Below are 21,114 nucleotides of genomic sequence, written 5' to 3'. Positions count from 1 at the left end.
AAATCATGAAACAAACGATGAATGAGAAAACGAAGAATGAATATATATCAATACACCTTTATAAGTAAATTACCTGCAAAACACACAGAGACAGCAAAGTAATAAAATAATCAACAAAGTCAGGAGTTAGGTTTTTACGTCTACAATGGTATATCAAATCTGCCGTGCGCCTGCGTGGTGGTAAATTATGAACGAAAAAAGGGCCTGTCTCCATAGTTTAGTTACTATAGCAAGTGTATGATATATGATGAAAGATAGAGATTATTGGAGTAATTATGAGATGAAGAGTGGATGGATAAGGAAGAATATATTAATCTTATAAGAAATGCACTATATATCATATAGGATATAATAATGGTAAGGTTATTTATATATAATGACAAATGACCCTGTGACAGATATAAAGTACATTTGTATTCTATTTTAAAATTTAAAGTGAAAAAAAGCATATTCGGCTCTCTGACGACCGACTTTACTTGTGGTGATCGTGCTTTCTGTACTGATCAGGGGAGTAACCGCTGCGGGGAGTTTGAATAATGTATTGCAAAATTAACCAAAATGTATCAAACTGGAATATTTCTTTCTCTACATACTTTCATGAAATTTATAAGTGAATACCTTTCCGAAACAGGTAAATACACAATATTTCAGACAAAAGAGTACTGTCATTTCGAGCTTTTCGACTTAAATTTTTACTTTGACATCAATAAAATATCCATAGGCGACTCAAAATTATTACGGATCTTATACTTTTACAACAAACTCTTCGTTTAACAAAATCATTCCTGCAACGCTTATAATAAAGCAGTCTTTTGGGTTGAACGAATGCGTGCCGTGATTGATGGGACAAAAATTGCAGAAAAGTGGTCTTGTATATTTAGTCGCATATAATGAATGGAGACGTTTCCGAAACAAGAGTAACCGTTGCCACTATTTCATGATCTTTTTACCGCGAGTGAAGATAAAATGCATGGTTATAAGTATCGAGAAGTTAGCACTGACATCGAAGAACTTCTCGATACTATTTTTATTTAATGAGCCCATCAGTATTGACTTTATTTTTTTTTTCGCGGACAATTCTAGCTTAAGCGGAATTTAAGTTAGTATTGAGTTACTGTTCTTTTATATATCATTGATATTCCTTATTTCACGCTTGGAGTAAACTATTCAACAGAAGTCTGTACTTTAAGACTTGTGCGTTTTCTTTACAAAACAAAATTTCACCGCTGCTACCAGTATTTTCAGCAAATGAGAATCGGGACCAATCAAAACGTTCATTTACATAGAAAAATAATTGTCGTAGCTAGGTAGAACCGAATTCCTTTAAAACGTTTTTATTCTTTTGTTGTTTCAACTGAATTCGCATATATTCATTACTTGTTATTCTTTAAATCTGCCAACTTAACTACACCGTGAAACCATGCATTCTAATTAATATTCGCCTATCTGTTTTGAATAATTGATAATTAATAATTGATGATTGCAGCAAACCAGAAGAGCTTTGTCATGTTTAGTTTATTTGAAATATAACTGTAAAGTAACAGTAGGTAGCAGTCTGATAATTCTTGACTGTTTTCTTTGCGCGTTGATAGAAAAGTATTTGATTAAGTCAAAGAGAAGTATGATTGTTCTTCTGAAAATAGTGCTTTTTCTAGTGTACATTAGACCGGTTTATCTTATGGATAAGAAACATCTTTCAAAAATGTTAGCAGTTGAAAATGGGGATAGGAATATTTTCATATTTGAAACAGTCTTAGGCTATGGATTGAATCACTGTGTAGGAAGTTGCAAGGCGAAGAAAATGTGTGAATATATAAATTTCAATGTAAAAGCAGACATGTGCTCCTTGATTGGTACCCAAGATAAGGCCACATCTATCGAAACTTTTATTGAAGAGCGAAAAGGTTTCATATTTGGGCAGAAAGCTGACTGGAATATGGTATGATTTTGATAAATAATATACTAGTATATGTTTTAGAGGAATATCGTTTATTCAATTATTTCAATGAATTCAACTATGACATATATCTGGCCTCTAGATTAATATTCAATTGCTTGGTCAAAAATGTTAAATCCGTAGAAACGCGTAATGTGTATCACGTGTGTGAGTGTGTCCGCATAAAAGATTTTTAAAACTTACTTGGCCTATAAAAGCCTATTATATAGTGTGTGACGTGAAATGACCAATATCGTGACTGTAAGTCATATTTAAAATGAGTGCATATTTGCTTTTAAAGGTGTTTCAAGGCTATAACCGACACCAATCAAAATTATTGTTTTTTAAACATTTTAATTTTACGAAACAAGTTTTTTTTTCAAAGATGCGCATAATTTTTTAGCATGACGACAGTTATTAAAATTAATGAAGCTTAAACGTAAATGTCACTTTAAAGCTTTAGTTTCAAATTTTTGTCGTTTTCGTTTGATGGGGGAAGGGTTCAAAAAACATTTTAAAATACAAAATAAGAGGAAATGCGTGATCCATAATATAATTTGTGAATCTATTAGGTCAAAAGAAGACAACACCTAGCCTTTTAAGGTTAAATACCAGAGTACCTAAATGGTTTATTTCTTTGTGCCTTTTCTATTATTTGGTACTAAACCAAATTACTTGAATATACATAAAATGTTCATACTTCCTACATTAATTCAATTTTATTTGTAACGCCTCATACCCTTTCATTCTGTTCCCCTTTAAAGTAAACTGTGAACTTAAAATGTCATTGTTTTCTAGCCAAGGACATACATGTAAATAAGATTGATTAATACGCACTCTTTAGCCGCCGAAAACCAGTAGTTGTCATTAGATTTTTTGGCATGAACGGCTATGAGGTTGTCACTCGTAACGCTCAAAATAAGAGGGGAATTAAGTGAATTTCAACGTGTTTTCTTCTTTTTAAACAGAAAGAGCTAAAGTAAACCAAATATAAAAACAAAGGAACTATAAAAATGATCAAGGTTTATTGAAAATATCCAAACATATACAAGTTGTTATATGTTTCCAAGTTTGTATCACTTTTAAGGTTGGGCTTTGTATTGTTGATTTATTCCGGCAAATTGGATTTATAATATATTTCTCTAAATTACTTCATTTATTTGGAAGGTAGATACCTTCAATGGTCCTCTTAAAGTCGATTTAGAGTCGATATCATTCATGTTTGATACTGACATGCCTAGTAAGGCCCCTTCCTTATGGTTAAGTTAGTGGTCATTTGGGTCAAGGTCCAGGTCACTAACTCCAAAAATATGTTTTTACTTTTTTACATGTGTAACATTTTCCTTTTGACAAATGTCTTTAATATATGGCAGGAACATTAACTGAGAAGTATTCTGCCTTTGTTTTGGAAGGAGTCAGGGGTCAATTAGGTCAAGGTCGCCGATGCTAAAAATATATTTATATATTTTTGCTTAATCCAACGGCTTTTATCTATTTATAATAGTTTTCATATAAGGAAGGAACATACATTTGATGGTCCAGTGTTGGGAGTCACAACATCAAGGTCACATGTACTCACAATAGATTTTTACACTTTTTCTTATACAGCCTTTGAAAATGTTTTACCAATTTCTAATATTTAGAAGGAACATCAGCTGGTTCTTTAAGTTTAGGTGGTCATTGGATTCAATGTCAAGGTCATCCATTTATAATTACTTGAGGTTTTTTATTTGTAAGTTTAATATTTTTTCAACTTCATCAAATAGCAATGACATGTCAACATATATATTTCACAATAAGAAAACGTCATCACTGTGTTTACAATATTTTGGGCAGTTTTTCTGTCCATAACTGAGTGAATAGGTAAACCTTTTTTTTTAATTATTACAAGTGTCTGTACCGGGGGCATCTGTGTGTAACAGAAACGTTCTTGTTTCTAGAAATTATTATTTTCTACGCAAACCTCTTTATTTCTTAAAGGGTTTACTTCAAACTCCCAAATCATGATAATATGACAACGTTTATAAATAAAGCGTCAATATTTCCAGAATTATCCTCTCCTTAAACTTTGCATTTTCCGTATTCATTCTTTAACTTTCTTATTTCATCATGGATTTACTTCAAATTTAGATATATGTTCATTATCAACACCTTCATCAGATGCGATAAGTTTTATTAGACTAGCACCTAGGTTTCCATGATTATTTTCATTTTGAACTTGAAATTTATTTGAAAATTGTTATTTTTTCACAATCTTCTTTTAACTATAAATAGTATAAACTTAAAATTAAGATAAGTTTTCTTTGTCATCACTCACATTATGTACGACAATGTTCATACGTCTAGCATCTTTATTTCAAGAATTATCTCTTCTTTAAGAATTTTGCTTTTAGAAATGTTATATTCCGGTAACCAGGGATGTTTAAAGGTTTACCCTCAGAATCTATGTCAGTCAGTCCGTATGTCCTCCCGTCCCTAAAAAATGTTTCATGGCATCACTTTTAAAAACTTGGAACAAATTTACTTAAACAGAAAAAAGTTGAAACATTAGTTAAACACATTCATCCTTAGAAAATTGAATCTTTTGATTACATAATTTCCTTACAAGGCATGGATACTTAACACATTACTATGATACAGACAAAATAAAACTCAAAAGATTTAAAATCATTCATTTATGTCTTCCACAATGGCATAATTGAATGGCCAATGGCCCTTGAGAATTGTTGCTTGGGTTCTAACCGGTAGGGAACTTTTGTATTGCTTGCAATCCTATAATAATTGTTTGTTGTTTCAAATGTAAAGCCTAGTAAAACATTACAAATACTATGTTTTTGCTACTGGGGATGTGTGATATCCCCGCTCCATTCCAGCCTCTGTAAAAAAAACTTTATATATAGCAGGTGCAAAAAAAAACAACAAAAAAACCCCTCAACATTTATATATCATACGAATCAATAAAATAAACAGCGCTGTTTAATATCAATACGGTTTCAAATACTCATTGAAAATGTACTGTATGAGTAAGAACAAAGAAAAATTCCTAACCTTGCGATAATTTTTTTATTATCGATGAATATTTTTTCGAATGCTGTTAGAATTTCAAACTTTATTTTTTTTTCAACAGAGCTCATTATTTATTACCAATATATGAGAATATCTTCTCATTCAGCTGTTCGACAATAGTTCTTAATATATTGGCAAAGTGATCGTATAATTAAAGAAGTCAAATGATTAAGATTTGCATTAAACATCGATTGTCATTTGAGTTATGAATATATTCAATAACATTTATTATCTTTTGCATTTTGTTTCCGTTTTAAGTTCCCAAATCAGTTTATGCAAATATATAATATATTTTTTAAAGCTTACTAGTTTTTTATTGCAAATTTACAACAATATTGCATTATCGCAGAATTTGTCCTTCTCGACTGTTTTGGTTGCAGGGGGAGTTCGAGATATGTAACAATTGTGAAGCACGTGGTGAATGCAAACCTGGTCAGGATGAATATGCTAAATGTCAACACTCAGGTGAGATGCTTAAAAATAACGTTGATTGGTTAGTGTGACAGCTCGATGACAAGAACTGAAAACAAATAGATAATCAACTTTCATTGCAAAAAGTAATAATTATATAGTTTCCAAATATATCTAGCATTATTATAGCTAACTAGTATGTAAAGTTATTCTTATTTTTGTATCATTCGAGGTAAATTCTAAAAAGATATTATTATTTAAGCCATATATGAAAGGTATATAACATTTAAAAGAAAGCAGAAAATAACCAATTAAACAAGGTTGCATTTGTGGAAAAGTGATATGCCACCGCATGAATATAACGAACAGAAGTAGATTTTTTAAACAATTAAACTTTGCCATAATGCTAGTGTCCGGTGAATTTTTGGGAGTCAAGGTCGTATGATCAGCATGTCAAGTGATAGACAATGTGCAGACATGTCTAATGTGCAGATACAAAGGCCATAGTGCAATAACTGATTCAAAATAAAAGTATCATGTATGTATTTACTAATTACATAGCTACAAAAAACTTTAAAATTCAGTTACAGTTACTCTTCATAAATACTATCTTTTCAATTTCTGAAAACAAAAATCATTTACGATTTAAATCATCATTTTATACATGGTGTAAATTATAATGTCCTTATATAGTCTGATTTTATTGACCTGTCAATTATGAATACATTATACATGTATCACTCATTTAGATATTCGATCCCGCTTCGGTTCGGTCCGTGTAGTTTACGAGAATTAATATGGAGTAAATGACTAATGTTTTGAAAAATCACACCAGCTTAATATATGGGTCGTCATCACATCTGCAGTAGCAGGCAGTGAAGTAATTGTCGAATATATGAAATGTATGTGGTTCGATCCCTTCTGTTGCGATTGTTTTAGATCTACTCTTTCTTTTTTTGCAGTGTATTTTAATTTAAATGACCGAGTGCTTGCAAGTGTCAACACGGATATGATTCAATTTAGTTAGAAACACTGTTTTGTCTCGTTTTGTATTGTGTTTAACGGCATTGAAATAGCATTTAATGATTTTAGTTCATGAATTGTTAAATATTAATTCTTAAACAATGTTATGTCAAAAACCTATAGACGTTACCATATAAAGTGTAAAACATATTAAAACAAAACGAACAACATGGAAAAAAAAACAAAATCATAATCTCAAAAATGTTAAAAATATAAATAAGGAAAAACATTGACCTACGCGGTCTCGATCTTCAAACCACTTTCCCCTCACGGCTGTGGGTTCGAATCCCGACAGGGACTTTCGATTCTTCCATGACTGTTAGGAAGCTATCCGGCTAGGTTATGGAACGTCGGTGCAAATAATTTAGTGAAATAATGCACGTAAGGGCACCTGAGGTTTTCCCTCCATCAGTGAAGCTGTAACGCCATCATATGACTTATAATTAGTCAGTGTGACATAAAACCTAATTAAACAAATAATAAAACCTAATTAAACAAACACAATTTAACACGTAGGACATTTAGAAATGATAAGCCCGAAGTTTACCCTATTTCTCTATATCACCCAGTATATTTATTGATTAAATCACATCTTACTGAACCTTCCGCAAATTTATAAATTGTGTGCATTGACCATAACGGGATTGGTGTAATGGAAAAATAAATTGACTTACTATTTCTTAGTATTTTAACATTTTGACGTGATATCTGGCAAATTAGTATGAAGTTATGGACATGGGCGAAGTTTTAAATTAGACAATGAATGTGGCATGCGTTTAAAGTAAATAAATAAGAATGCGTTATTATATGGTTACTAATGTATTTATAAATCCACGCTGTTACATGTATAATACCTATTGAAACCACAGGAACCACAGGAATTAAAAAATGACGGCAAATATACCCACTATACTAGTGTTTATTTATAGTAGAGGGGTTTATTTGCCGTTATTGTTTTTTTATTTATTTGCTTATATTTTTCAGTTATTTATAGAATGTCAAGCGTCTGTGTTGAAACACGTACATTTCCTATAAATTTCTTTTTCTATTAATCTGAACTATAACTATTACGTTATTGAGAGGTTAATAAAGTCAAACAATAATGTTCTTAAATTACTTTATAAATATCACTGCAAAGTTGCTAGAGGTCATGACCTCAAATCGTTTGTAATTTCTTTTATACATACATTCAAGGTAAACACATTACCCCCGGGCGGACTAATTTTAACCCCAGGGTTGTTATTTGACCAATCTTGGTAGATGTCTACCAGACAATGCCTTATGCAAAATACCTATGCTCAAGGCCTTGTGGGTCTCTAGAAGAAGAATTAAAAAATCTTATCATTTCTTTTGGTTGCCATGGCAACCAGCTTTCTGCATGTAATCAAATTGTTTGAATAACTTTGGAAGCCCTTCACTAATCGTTTTAGTAGAAGATTTAAAGTTCACTGTTTATTCTATGTATAGCACACACACACACACACACACACACACACACGCACACACTCACACACATACACACGCACCAATGCACACACACACGCACACACACGTGCATGCACGCGCACACAAACTCGCGCGCGTACGCACAAACACATTAAGGCAAATCACTATATTCCCCTAAATCGCAGATGTTACAGTGGCATAAAAAGGAAAATACTGTATCACGCAACCAGTTTATTATCTTGAATATAATAAACTTTTTACATCTTGATTTAAACTGTTTCAAAATTATATTTCAGCGTTCATTTATTTACATGCGCCAGAACAAACACAACTTTGTCTGAAATTACCAAGCACGAAAGGGTTTTGAATATTTTATATCTTTTATAGAGCACACAAACGTTTTGTCTCATATTCAATAAATACATTTAATGTAACATTTCTCCCGAACATTGAAGATAAATCAAAACGTTGAATAAAACATTTCTCCCCTACGTAGAAGTTTACAGTGTCTGTAAATGTATACCTAACAAACTACATTGTTGTCGATTATCTTTATCTTGTTACGACAGGATGTGGTCCCCCAGACGGAAAAGAACACGCTTTGATACGTGGTAACATGTTTACGGTTGGCGATAAAGCCGAGTACAAGTGCTCTGCCGGATACAAGGACGCTTTTGGAGCATCTGGCAGTCAAACAACGTGTCAACAGTCTGGTGTATGGACTCCTGTAGACATTCAATGTGTCCCAGGTAAAACAACAATGAATAATGAAATCATGCATTACCTTTCACACAAACCTTAAGGTTTAACATATTCACATAACCTAGCAAAAATAAGTATTTATTTTTTATTTTTAAGTTCATTAGTGTTTCTTTTTGCAGATGACACGGTATTTATTACAAATAACATGCAAAAATTCCAACGGTATTTAAACGATTTTAATGATTATTGAGAAAAAATAGAAGAAATCAGCCTTCATACCAAACTTGGATACAATTTTATGTATAATTGTGAATACTTATTTGTCGATAGCGACAACACAAACTATATCGTTATCTATGGTGGCTGATTTGGAACTCTTGTATGCGTCGTGTTGGCGCTAGCGACAACAGGACACAGCGCCAAACGGCGCGTTGTCGGACTTTCGTCTTGTCCCAAATCAGCCACCATAACCTAAAGCTTAACGGCCGTGCAGTGTTTTATTTTCAAAACCAATATTCATTCATTTTCAAGAGAACAATTTCTTGTTAAATGTACATGTGTTGATTAATTTATTTGTTCGTCATATTTATCAGATACAGTAAGTCATGTTTTTTCCTCGTTTATCCCATTTAACTGTCTTTTTACATCTGTGAGAAGACATTTTTTAAAAAAAACTCGTGCTGTATCCATTACTTAAACTGATTTACAAAGTAAATGACTAACTTCGTTTTATAAAATTTAAAATTATAAATTGATTTCATTGGTTGACAAATTAAGCTGGCAACACAAGGTTAAAGCAGAGAAAAAAGTCAGTATTTTCTTAAAGTTATTTTCTTTGTAATTTTAGCTTTGATTTCCACAAGCACTTTTTTCATAGCAATATGTAAAAAAACTAGTACTCGAAGCTGTACATGAATAAATATTTCCTTATTTATCTTATCAAATAAACAATATTTTATCAAGATTGCACTGATGAGACATATTAGGTTTGCGACCAGCATCCGCGCAGTCTGATCAGGATCCATGTTGTTCGCTCACCAACCCTACTACAAGTAGAGAAACTTATAGCAAACAGCATGGATCCTGATCAGACTGCACGGATGCGCAGGCTGGTCTGGATCCATGCTGGTCGCAAACCCATTGTGTTGGTTTGGTCGTGACACGGCTCAAACAACTCAGTTTTAAAGCGTTAAATGATTCATATACACCACGTATCCAAAAGAAGAATAAACAGACAACTGCACTGGCCTCAAAATATGCCCGTTTCAATGTAGTTTTATGCAATGATACTAAAAAAATATATACTCTTTCAGCAGTCTATCTGATATTAAATAAATATATTTTGTATGAGTTAGCAAAATTTTATTTACAGCACCAGTAAGGAATTATTATCAGTTTGTTGACAATTACAATAACAACTGATTTGTAGCTCTCCACACACGCATACATTTTTTCGTTTCAGAGGACATTTCAGAGGACGCAACTGAAATTGTTAACAATTCAGTGTATCTCCTCGACAAAAATGAGAAAAGCTGGGATGATGGCAAAGTATGTATTATAAGAAACACCACTTTTCATTCATACCATTAAGATATACACAGTTAAATAAGTTAACCTGTAGATACGTATCAAGATACTTTCAACTATATATGAATCTCTATATATACATACATATATATATATATATGTATAAATAAATTAGTTATACATTGTTGAGTACAATGTCTATGAAATCAGTGCAAATTTGCAAAAACTATATATGCTTTGAAGCTGTATTGTACTCAACAATATATTATTGCCTCTTTATTTCAAACCTCCATATTTTAACGTTTGTTAGAACTAAGTTTATTTAAGTACATTATGGATTTGAATTGATTTTATTAGCCAACTGATTTTAACACGGAAATGAGAATGAAGATAATCAGAAAATGAAAATAAGGGTAAACAAATGTAAAATTGGGATCATTAATGATTTATATTTGACTACTAAATTATGCAAACGCTTGAAAGTTCATTGGTTACATTTTATAAGGTGTGAAATATATTTCAAAATATTAATTAATGTACAGCTTCTTATTGACTGATGTCTTTCACATTAAGTAAGATCAAACCTTAGGTGGTAAAGTAATAGAAAGAGCATCGAAACACGATGATATCTGATTTGTACGAGGGGGCATAGCCCCCGAGGATAAATCAGAATGCCGAGTGTTTTGATGTTCTTTCTCTTTTGTATCATAGGCAAAAGTAAAAACATGTTCCCTGTTGTTACAATATGACACCCCAGAAAAAGTAACAATGAACGAGCATCTGAATATGACATTTCTATCGCTTCCCCTTTCTCTATCATCACATTATTTAAACCCCGGAAAAAAAATAAGCCAATCAATGAGCATGCTGTGGAGTGCGGGTAACTAATACGATCTCATTCCGCTCGCGTTTATAAAAGAATTGCATTCATAGAATGAAGTTATTGTCCGAATATGAATGAAGTTGTAAATTCATATGCTACAGTTAGAAAAAAAGTACTAAATGAAAATCTAAGTTTTCGTAATATCACTTATTTGCTATATGCAAGAAAAAGAATCAAATACCGGCAGTCATAACAGACAGGAATATTAAGCTATTGGGTAACTGTGAAGCAGAGCCTCGTTTCCGCTGTAAACAGTGCCCTTTAGCTAAATATCCCGGTCTGTACCAACAGCCGGTGTAAGATCTATAAAGTATACATCGCCTATAGTGATATGTCACATTTATTCAAAGGTGAATTTATTCTGAAAAAGACTAAATGTTGAAAGCTAATAAAGCGTTTGATTTTATAAATTTCATTTCTTTCTCAAGACGACTAAAGAAAAGCGTTCGATTAATATATCATTTATACACAGGAATACTGCAAAAGTATTGGTGGAGATCTAGCTGTCGTGAACACAAATGTTTCTTATGATGCTGTCAAAAATCTCACTGACTTAAATGATGGTAAGTACTTATGCATATAATCAGTTCATATCTGATCATGAGTTTTCTGATATTTAGAAAAGGGCACGAAAATGTCACACCGTATAAATACCAATTTTTACTATTTTCGTGTTTAAATGTTAAATTCTGTTTGTGCGGAGGTGGGGCGAATGTTAGCTTGCAATAATCACTACCGCCCATGAACACGTCCATGAACATTTAGAGCCTGCAACATTTTAATTATGTCGCTTTTTTGGCATTCTTTAGAGATGCAATCTCCTGCAAATTCACTGATATTACTGGAAAAGACCTCTACTATTATTGATGAAAAGGTTAAACTCGTTAATCTGATTCAATATAACAATAATTGTTCGAGTAATAAACCTATCAGGGCAAAACATCCTGTCACATCATATCCAGATATATGTACATATCCAAGCAATATATGATAATTAAGAAATTACGCCAATTTTTGATTTGATTCGATAAACATACCATTTGAAATCCATTCAAAATCCATAATCTAATTTACAAATACATAACCAACCGGAGAAAGATATGCATGACAAATTCATAAATAGGTAATGGGAAATAACTAAGACAGTTTTAAACAAATATTCGTAGGACTGAATAATTCCCCTTGTTTGCAAATTGCTACGAGTTTGAGAACTTGAAAAAAATACGATGTTAAGCCTAAACTCAATAAAAACGTGCAACAACGGCGCAGGTTTTCTTCTTCATAAACGTATATGAGCCGCGTCATGACAAAACCAACGTAATGCGTTTGCGACCAGCATGGATCGAGACTGCGCGGATACGCAGGCTGGTCGGGATCCATGCTGGTCGCAAACCCACTATGTTGGTTTTGTCATGACGCGGCTCATACCTTTATATCAAATGTACCTTAACAGTTTACCTTGTATTTCAAGGCTGTATTCTACAAGAAATAAGATTATTATCTATTTGCATATCAGGTCTAATTCAAGTTGTTCAGTAAGAGTAGTATCTTATTCAAGTTTGCTTTGGAATTACCCGCTCCCTTTCTGATCAATTTTAGGGTCTTATATTCATTAGAAACTTTTTTCATTAAAGTTCAGGCTCAGATACTACAGCAATGAACTAGAAACCTTTCTTTCATATCCGAGATTGATGAAACTTTAGCGTCTGGCGTTTTCAATTGAAGGGCGGCGATGTTATAGCACCGATTAATGGCAATGTTATATGAAATAATTTCTTAGAATCATTTCTGTATAAAGGGTTTCATTCAAAGCTAGATAAAATATTTGAACGTTTCCAATGAACTAATTGGGCAATAAATAAGTCCGTGCATTTCGTGAAGAAACTATGTTAAGGTGTTGCATTGTGCACTTTTAGGGTAATTAGTTATACATATTTTATATAATTCAAATGAATGACGAACACAGATTTGAGTAATTGCATGTATTTACTTCATAAGAAGAACATTAAACAGGGCATGATTAATATATGTTATTTTGTGTTATTTGAGACTTTTTTTTAATAGTTACTCATAATAACTTATTTTGTAACACAATCTTATGACATTTTTATATGAGTAAGTATCATATATATACTGGTCTAAAAGCCCAGTCAAGGCAGTTCGGATTTGACGAGAGTAGAAGTTGTACACTTGTAGAATTAAAATGTAAAAATTTTAGTTGTGCGTTTGAGTTCTACTACACGACAAAGGCAGCCAAAGAAGAATCTCACGATAATGTTGATATTGTCAAATATCTATATCATCGGTTACTTTTGAAAACATTTAGTTGTACTAATGCATTTGTTATAAAGTATGCTGAAATGTTATTTGTAAATTACTTCTGTTAAACAAAGTTTTTATGTCATCTGAGACAATCAGTCTTTATGTAACGTACATTCCACATATAATTTTCACAACTAATCAACATAACAAAGAATGTATGAGACATCAAAAGTTCAAAACTATTGTTTTAAGTCGATTGGTCTACAATAAAACACATTTTCTACAATATATAAGGATTTTAAATATATATAAAATCAATAGAAACATATCATGGGTTGTTCTAAAACATATTGCTTGAAAAAGAAATGTTGATAAGTTTTAAGAGATTTTGTATTAACAATTATATGATGAGCAATAATATTTTGGTCTAGAACGCTTTTCTATCTGTTGTATAATTATATGTAATATCAAGTGATGTTTCTCACATTTTCCAAAAAGACCATAAATAATTATTTCGTGGTTTAATGCAATGTCTGATACTTAATACTATCAACATTTTGTTTTTGCTTTTTAATGGCTTAGTGTTTTATTAGTGTTATTAAAAGCACATTATGCCTCCGAATCTTAAGAAAAAGGACACACAAGTTTTATAATGTTAAAATAATGGTGTTAGATATTGTTAGATGCTAGGTACCTGAAGCAAGTAGCAATAAATGTGAAATAATTTGTCATGAAAGTAGCAAAATGTAAACAAAGTGGTATTTTGACTTCCATACAAATTCACCATAACTGTACTTATTAACAAAAAGGCAACACATGAAAAACATGGTCCGGGTAATTAGCCCATGAGTAAATTGTTGGTTACTATAAACGTAAACCAAAATTAATAAGCTTTATTTGAGAAATAAAAATAAAAGCATTTTTGAGGCAAAATGAACCTTTAATTGACTTTCAAAAGAATATGTTTACAGCAACTGTCACATGGCTTGGAGCAAATGATAGGGAGAATGAAGGCGTCTGGATATGGAGTGATGGTAAACGAGTTAACGATGGATTCAAAAAATGGCATCTTCCGAATCCCGACAATGCCGGCGCCGGAAGAGGGGAAGATTGCCTAAGCATGCTGCGCAGACGTGAATGGAACGATGCAGAATGTCATATGTTATATTGGAGTATCTGTGAGATCAAGATTATAAAATGATATTAATTTCTTTTAAACGCTTTGTTTAACTAAACTTGTCTTTCACATTTTCTGTATTATTTACTTTGTATGAATTTACAAATTTTGAAATATAAATTATTATATTTTCTAAATTGTATAACTGCAGTCTTAATAATTGCATATGAAATGGTATTACGTATTGAGTTTTGTTATTCTGCTATACTTAAGGAATTTCTTGATAATGTATTAAAATGAGGACTATTGATAATTAGGTATTGTCTCAAATTAGTTTAGTATCACATTAAAGCTGCATGCCTCCAGATGAGCCAAGAAGTTTTAAGAAACTCAAACTTGGGAAATGTGTACTAACATCTTAGTAATGGCGGATTTTGAAATCTTTATCAACATATTCTCACTAAAGTGACTTACTCTGTAACGACTATTTTGCATATTTTGGCCTTTTTTGTATTTTATATAGATTGTAAATGTCGTTTACAATGTTTAAATTACTTTATTTGTTCATTTCACAATATTTTACTTTTAATACATTTTCAAAATTGTCATTAAATTGATAAAAAAAACGTCATTTTTTTCTGAAGAAGACTTGAACGTCGGAAGCTAAAGAAAAGCGTTTGTTTTCATTGAACTGATTATACATTAAATTGATGCAAACTTTGAGGCAAACATCTTTAACAATTAACATTTCTTTTTAAAAAACAACGTTATAAACGAGTTTATTGTGAAAAGTGTTACTATTTAGTATGTTTTTAAATTAGAAAAGCTTGAATTCATAAATATTGTGTTGTCGCTATTATCAAGAATCCATAAACAACAGAGACATCCCACAAAAAATATTCCATTTGCCATGTTTATAATTTGTATTTCTGAAAACAGATTTCGATTTTTTTAATTCTTAAACTCCATATTGATTTGCGTATACACAAAATGGTATGCAGATTTATATTTATTCTTTCAGTTTGATATTTTTTTAAGCCGTCTTGGAAAACACAGCAAAGAAGGGACAAAATAGTATTATACCCTGTTTATTTTAAGAAATCATGCAAAAATGAGTTTTACGGTACAAATTAAAACAGCTATAATACATATTAAATCGGCCATATATTAAATCTGATTAAATAATGATGCAGATTAACACATTTATTTAATATTGTATTTCAATGATATTTGTTTTACTATGTTACAGTTTTCTTTACAGTCTCTTACAATGATATTTCTATATTACTGTGATATTTCTTTAGAAAAATATATACGCTGCGTTACTATGATATTTCAATAGCTGATGTTCACAAGTTAAATGTATTTCATTGTTACATGCAAAAAAAAATCTGTTAATTTCATGCTTTTTTTACTGATTTTTAGTCAGTTTAAATTCTTTTGCCGCGTAACGTTAGACGTTCTTCTTCATGATGACGTCATCATCATGGCGTCACTTTTCCAATCAGTAAAAGTTCTCGAATTGTGTTACATTTTCAATACAATGTATGCAGTTATTTACTTGCTGTTCATAACGAAGCAAAAATTTACATACGACGAAATTTATTCCTGTTGATAATTCTGTTTAGTTATGAAATATTTTTTTCATCCCCATTCAAGTATAGTCCGGCTACAGTGAAAATTATCAATATGATTTCACTGTGAAAAAAATTAGATCTAAATATGATTGCACTTAAATCGACTGCAATTATATTACTGTAACAATGTGTTACAATGGCGTTCCCTTAACATTGTGTTACAATTTATATAATAATGTGTTAGGCTAATATGTCTTTAACCCTGCACATGTGTGCATGATGTTTCTTAAAAACCATTCTACAATTATAATATTTTAGCTGTTTTACTGTGATATTTCTCGAAAACTGTGTAACAATTATTTTTCTTTAATGTGTTTTTGTGGTATTTCCTCAACACTGTGTTGTCTGATTTTATTGACCTCATTATAGCACTCATTTAAATATTCGGCCCCACTTCGGTTTGGTCCGTGTAGTTTACGAGAATTAATATAGAGTACATAGTATATTAGTCATGTGTTGAAAGTCACACCAGTTTAATATGAAGGTATTCGTTACATTGACAATAGCACAGTCGGTTAAGTGAATGCCTGATAATTGAGACGTCAGTTGTTCGATCACTACTACTGCCATATTGTTTTAGACCTCTTTTTTTATTTTTGCAATAACTTATAATGGATTCGCTTTGTATTGTATTTGTATTGTATTTCGTTTTACGGCATTAAAATTACATTTATTGAGTTTAATCCAAATGAATTTGAAACATTAATTCTTAAACTATGTTCTGTAAAAAAAAAGAGTATAAACTTTGCAAGTTAAGAAATAATATCGGTGTTTATCGGCTATTTAACACCAATCTCCTACGCAGTGATCTCCCTTTATCAGTACATCTAAGTATGGATTGGCGCCGTTTTGAAAAATATTTATTAACTGATATGGTTCAAATATGTGGCGAAAAATTTAAAAATGATGCTCCGTACGTATACTAGCATTTAGTCTTCGTTGACGGGGCAGAAGGGAACCGGGACAACTTTGATCAATATCATTTGTCGAAGCGAATCATTAAATTACAAGTCACAAAGCCTAAACCACGCCCATTATCAGAGAGGCAGTTCTTCCGCAACCGTCGGCCAGTAAGGGGAGATCACTGAAGAACAGTTTGTTCTCAAAATTAGTCGAACATTATGCAATTCGTACCAATATTTAGATGTATTTATTCCCGGCACATATTGTCTTGAATTCATTTTAAGTATACCAATCATTTCAGTTTTACTTGTTATCCAATTTATTTTGCTTAGATCTTTGGCGCAACAGAAAAACATTTTAGAATTTCACACACGGCATTACTTTGTGAATTTATGCATTAGGTTCTACTTGTTCACAAAAATATGCAACTTTATTATTAAACAACGAGCGCATACCAAGACCATGGAGAAAAAATTGATTTGTGCTTCGGATATTCAACTGTAATAGAGAACGATTTTCAATGCTGATTGACTGTTCACATCATTTGGCGGCGTCTTTGATGTGCAGCATCAACATTTAACTTGTTTAACAATGTGTTATAATGATTTTATTAACACTGTGTTACTATGATATTTCCTTAACATTGTGTGACAATTATATTCTATTTTAAGAATGTGTAACGTATGATATTTCTTTAAAACTGTGTTACAATGATTTGTCGATAACACTATGTTACAATGGTATTTCTAAAAACTGTGTTAACTTTTCTTAGATTTACCCTTGTCCGTCCGTCCATCCATCCGTCCGTTCTGATTTTGTGTCGCAGGTAGCTCAAAAAGTATTTGACCTGTAGGCCTGAAACTTTTCAAGAATGTGGGTCAGCATGTGTACTTACGCACTCTGGGGTTTGCTTGTGAATTTATTCAGTATTTGTAAAGTGCTTGCCCTTTACTAAGTAAATGAGTTTTAGTTTTCAACTTGTGGCACATGTAGCCCAAAACAAAAATGACATAGAGTCATAAGATTTACAAAACAGTTGCCACAGTGTGGGGGCAACCCTGTCCTAGACACATTTCTAGTATTTTAGTTTTCAATTTTGATAAGGATGTTTACTTTTGTTGCTTATATTGATGGCCAGATAAAGCTCCTGATGCAAATGTTGTAGACGCTAACATTTTTGAAGTCCTATAACAAGATGTTTAAATTATCGGGTCGAGTATATATTGATTGGTGATTGGAACTGTCGTATTGGTAATAAACCTGGCTATGTAGTTTGTTTCAAAAATATTAGAAACTATGATCCGGACTTTGGTTGTATTTGTAGATGTGTTTGTGTGTGCGTGCATGCGTGTGTATGTTTTTTTAGTATGTATATATGCATGTATGAATGTATGTACGTACGTAAGATTTTAAATGTTAAATTGCTGTATCAGATGTATGTAAGTGACGGTCACATATATAAATGACCTTCTGGTGTTTTTAAAATAAAATCTTGAAATCTTTGTGTTAAACATTCCGACTCTTATTCTGATTTTTTTTCAATATTTCAATTGGATTGAGACAAGGCCTTATTCATTCGCTGGTAGATTTTGCCCCTTTTCTTGAAGACTTGGAACTTTTCCTGCAAGGATCCGATAAATCAGGTTTATTTTTTATGATATGTGTCTTATCATACAGCTATATGCGGAAGATATGGCAATTGTTTGAGATTCTGTTGAAGATTTAAAGGCCAATTAAGATAAAGTACTGCAAGTACAGAAGTCTACAAATTAATACATCTAAGACTAAGATAGTGGTGTTTCGTCGTAGGAGAGGGCTAAAATGTAATGAGCGCTGAAAATAAATGACGAGCCTCTAGAAATAGTAAATGACTTTAACTACATGGGTGTGGTGTTTAATTATACCGCCCAATTCGTTTTTAAAAAACCAGTACATAGTCGGAAAAGCCTTAAAAGCCTCAAAATACTATCAAATAATTAAAAAAAAAAATGAACTGAACCCTTTGATATCGCTTCAATTATTCAATGCTTTTCTGGGCTCTATCTTAAATTATGCCTGTCCGGTTTGGGGTTTTACTAAGTATAATGGGATAGAACGTGTACACCTCAAATATTGTAAAACGATATTAGGTGTAAAATACAAATAACGTGTCGGTCAATGGGGAATTAGGGAGGTATCCGTTATCCGTTTTGCACATGCGTTAAATATGTCGGTTTTTTAAATTCACGGAGTGAAAAATTAAAATAAAACTTGATTATTTTTATAATAAATGAATATATATCTTATCTAAAGTTATAGTATAATGAGGATTTTAATATCTGGATATTAACGATAGAATAAAATGGACGAATTCAAAGTGTATACAGTGTTTTTGGTGTGTTTTTGATGGGACGAATGAAACGGAGTAAGATTTCACCCCAAGACACCGCCCCAGACCCAAAATGATTGTCTATTGCGGCTAATCCGATAACTTCGGTGCAAACCCCGGTATCACATATACAGTATGGACAATATCAACCAAATAATTCAGGTTGTTGTACACCACAGGCAAGTCAAAATTTAGCTTCAACTGGTGGTTCATATATGCAAGCTTTGAATCAAGGGTCGCATACTTTGACTCAACAACCGTTACAATGTCTATCTAACCAAATAACAAGTGACCAGTTCTCAGCTCTTCTTCAAAGGCTTGATAGCATAGATAAACGTCTGTTACAATTAGACAAAATACAAAGTACCGTTGATAATATTACTGTCAATTTTTATAAGGTAGATTAACGAGTAAGTGAAGTGGAAATAAACTATTAGAATAAGAGAAAAGTAGAGACTATGGTTCCAAATGCTAAGATGATGTTAATAATAAACAAAAGGAGATAGACTCAATGATAAAACAAATAAAAAGTATGGAGAAGGAACAAAGCGAGAAAGAGGCCGAATGGAAAGCAGAACACACTGATCTCAGCGGTGAATTATACAGGGAAAGCAAAAGTGGCGCTACTCATATTTAGGAAAATAGTGGTAGTGAAATAAAGTGTTTATTTTGAAATATCGAGGTATTAACCCAACAGAAAATAACACGCCTCGATTTTATAAAATTCATTGATAAGTATTGAACACACATTGACGAAAGTCAGGCTCCAATTCTTACTTACTTGCCCAACATTCCTTATCATCTGGATGATCTCACCATATCACCAGATGAAGTGCAATTGGTAATGAAATCTCTTCTTTTCGGAAAGGCCGCTGGTCCTGATGATATTAACAATCTAATCCTTCGTGAACTCTCACATGAACTCAGTGGTTCTCTAAGTTCTCTATTTAACTATTCCATTCAGGTTTCTCAAGTTCCAAACATATGGAAAGAAGCAAATGTTTCACCTCTTTTCAAATCGGGTAATCCTTCTCTTGTTAATAATTACCGACCAATATCTCTCATAAGTACTGTCAACAAAGTCTTTGAAAGAATCGTATATAAACACAAATTTAATTTTCTGCGTGATAATAATATCATTACATCTCGTCAATCTGGTTTTGTTCCCGGAGACTCCACTGTCAACCAATTAACATATTTATATAATCTGTTTGCACAGGCCATTGATTCTGGTAAAGAAGTCAGGGCTGTGTTTTGTGACATCAGTAAAGCGTTTGATCGGGTCTGGCACAAGGGACTTATTTATAAATTAAACTGTATCTGTATTTCTGGCCGCCTTTCCTCTTGGTTTTCTTCTTATCTTAAGGACAGAAGACAAAGAGTTATTTTACCAGGTTGTAGATCTTCTCATAACTTTATTGCCGCTGGTGTGCCACAAGGGTAAATTCTTGGGACTTTGTTGTTTCTTGTTTATATTAACGATATTGTTATCGACATCAATGCCAATATAAAATAGAGTAAAGCAGAAACCCTAAAGAAAGCCCAACACAACAACATTGAAAATGTTGCAGGCTCGGTTTGATTGAGCCTGTTCAGGGACGGAACTGGAAAGTACAAGTTACCGTCCACGACCCCTAGCACCAGCTTAAGCACAATTCAACATTTAACACGAAATGGTGAAATTTTGAAATTAGAAACATCCGCAGATGTGTTCATACGGCGGTTGTCATGGAACCTTCAATGTGACACAGTAGTGCCATTCCATGAAAAGTGGCGTATGGTCCCCAAGTAAAAGAATGCTTTTGCCCGAAACGAGAAAACAATGAGCGGAAC

General features: G+C 32.3%; 1 protein-coding gene across 3 annotated transcripts; it reads left to right on the top strand.

Annotated features, from left to right (window-relative positions):
- Positions 1 to 200: 200 nt before the first annotated feature.
- Positions 201 to 20,938, top strand: LOC132728400 (CD209 antigen-like protein E). 3 transcript variants are annotated; one of them, XM_060714050.1, is made up of 6 exons: positions 201 to 357; positions 5,383 to 5,467; positions 8,452 to 8,631; positions 10,047 to 10,132; positions 11,467 to 11,557; positions 14,228 to 20,938. In XM_060714050.1, the coding sequence occupies exons 1-6, from the start codon at positions 355 to 357 to the stop codon at positions 14,455 to 14,457; spliced, it is 675 nt and encodes a 224-aa protein (XP_060570033.1). In that variant the 5' UTR covers positions 201 to 354; the 3' UTR covers positions 14,458 to 20,938. The 3 variants fall into 3 exon arrangements, with proteins under 3 accessions (XP_060570033.1, XP_060570032.1, XP_060570031.1); XM_060714049.1 differs by lacking the exon at positions 201 to 357 and adding an exon at positions 518 to 1,939 and having other exon boundaries at positions 10,059 to 10,132; positions 14,228 to 20,934; XM_060714048.1 differs by lacking the exon at positions 201 to 357 and adding an exon at positions 518 to 1,939 and having other exon boundaries at positions 14,228 to 20,934.
- The last annotated feature ends 176 nt before the right edge of the window (positions 20,939 to 21,114 follow it).

Source organism: Ruditapes philippinarum, unplaced genomic scaffold (genome assembly GCF_026571515.1).
Source record: "Ruditapes philippinarum isolate M1 unplaced genomic scaffold, ASM2657151v2 ctg1370_1_1_1_1, whole genome shotgun sequence".
Classification (NCBI taxonomy): domain Eukaryota; kingdom Metazoa; phylum Mollusca; class Bivalvia; order Venerida; family Veneridae; genus Ruditapes; species Ruditapes philippinarum.
This window is presented reverse-complemented; position numbering and strand designations above follow the sequence as displayed.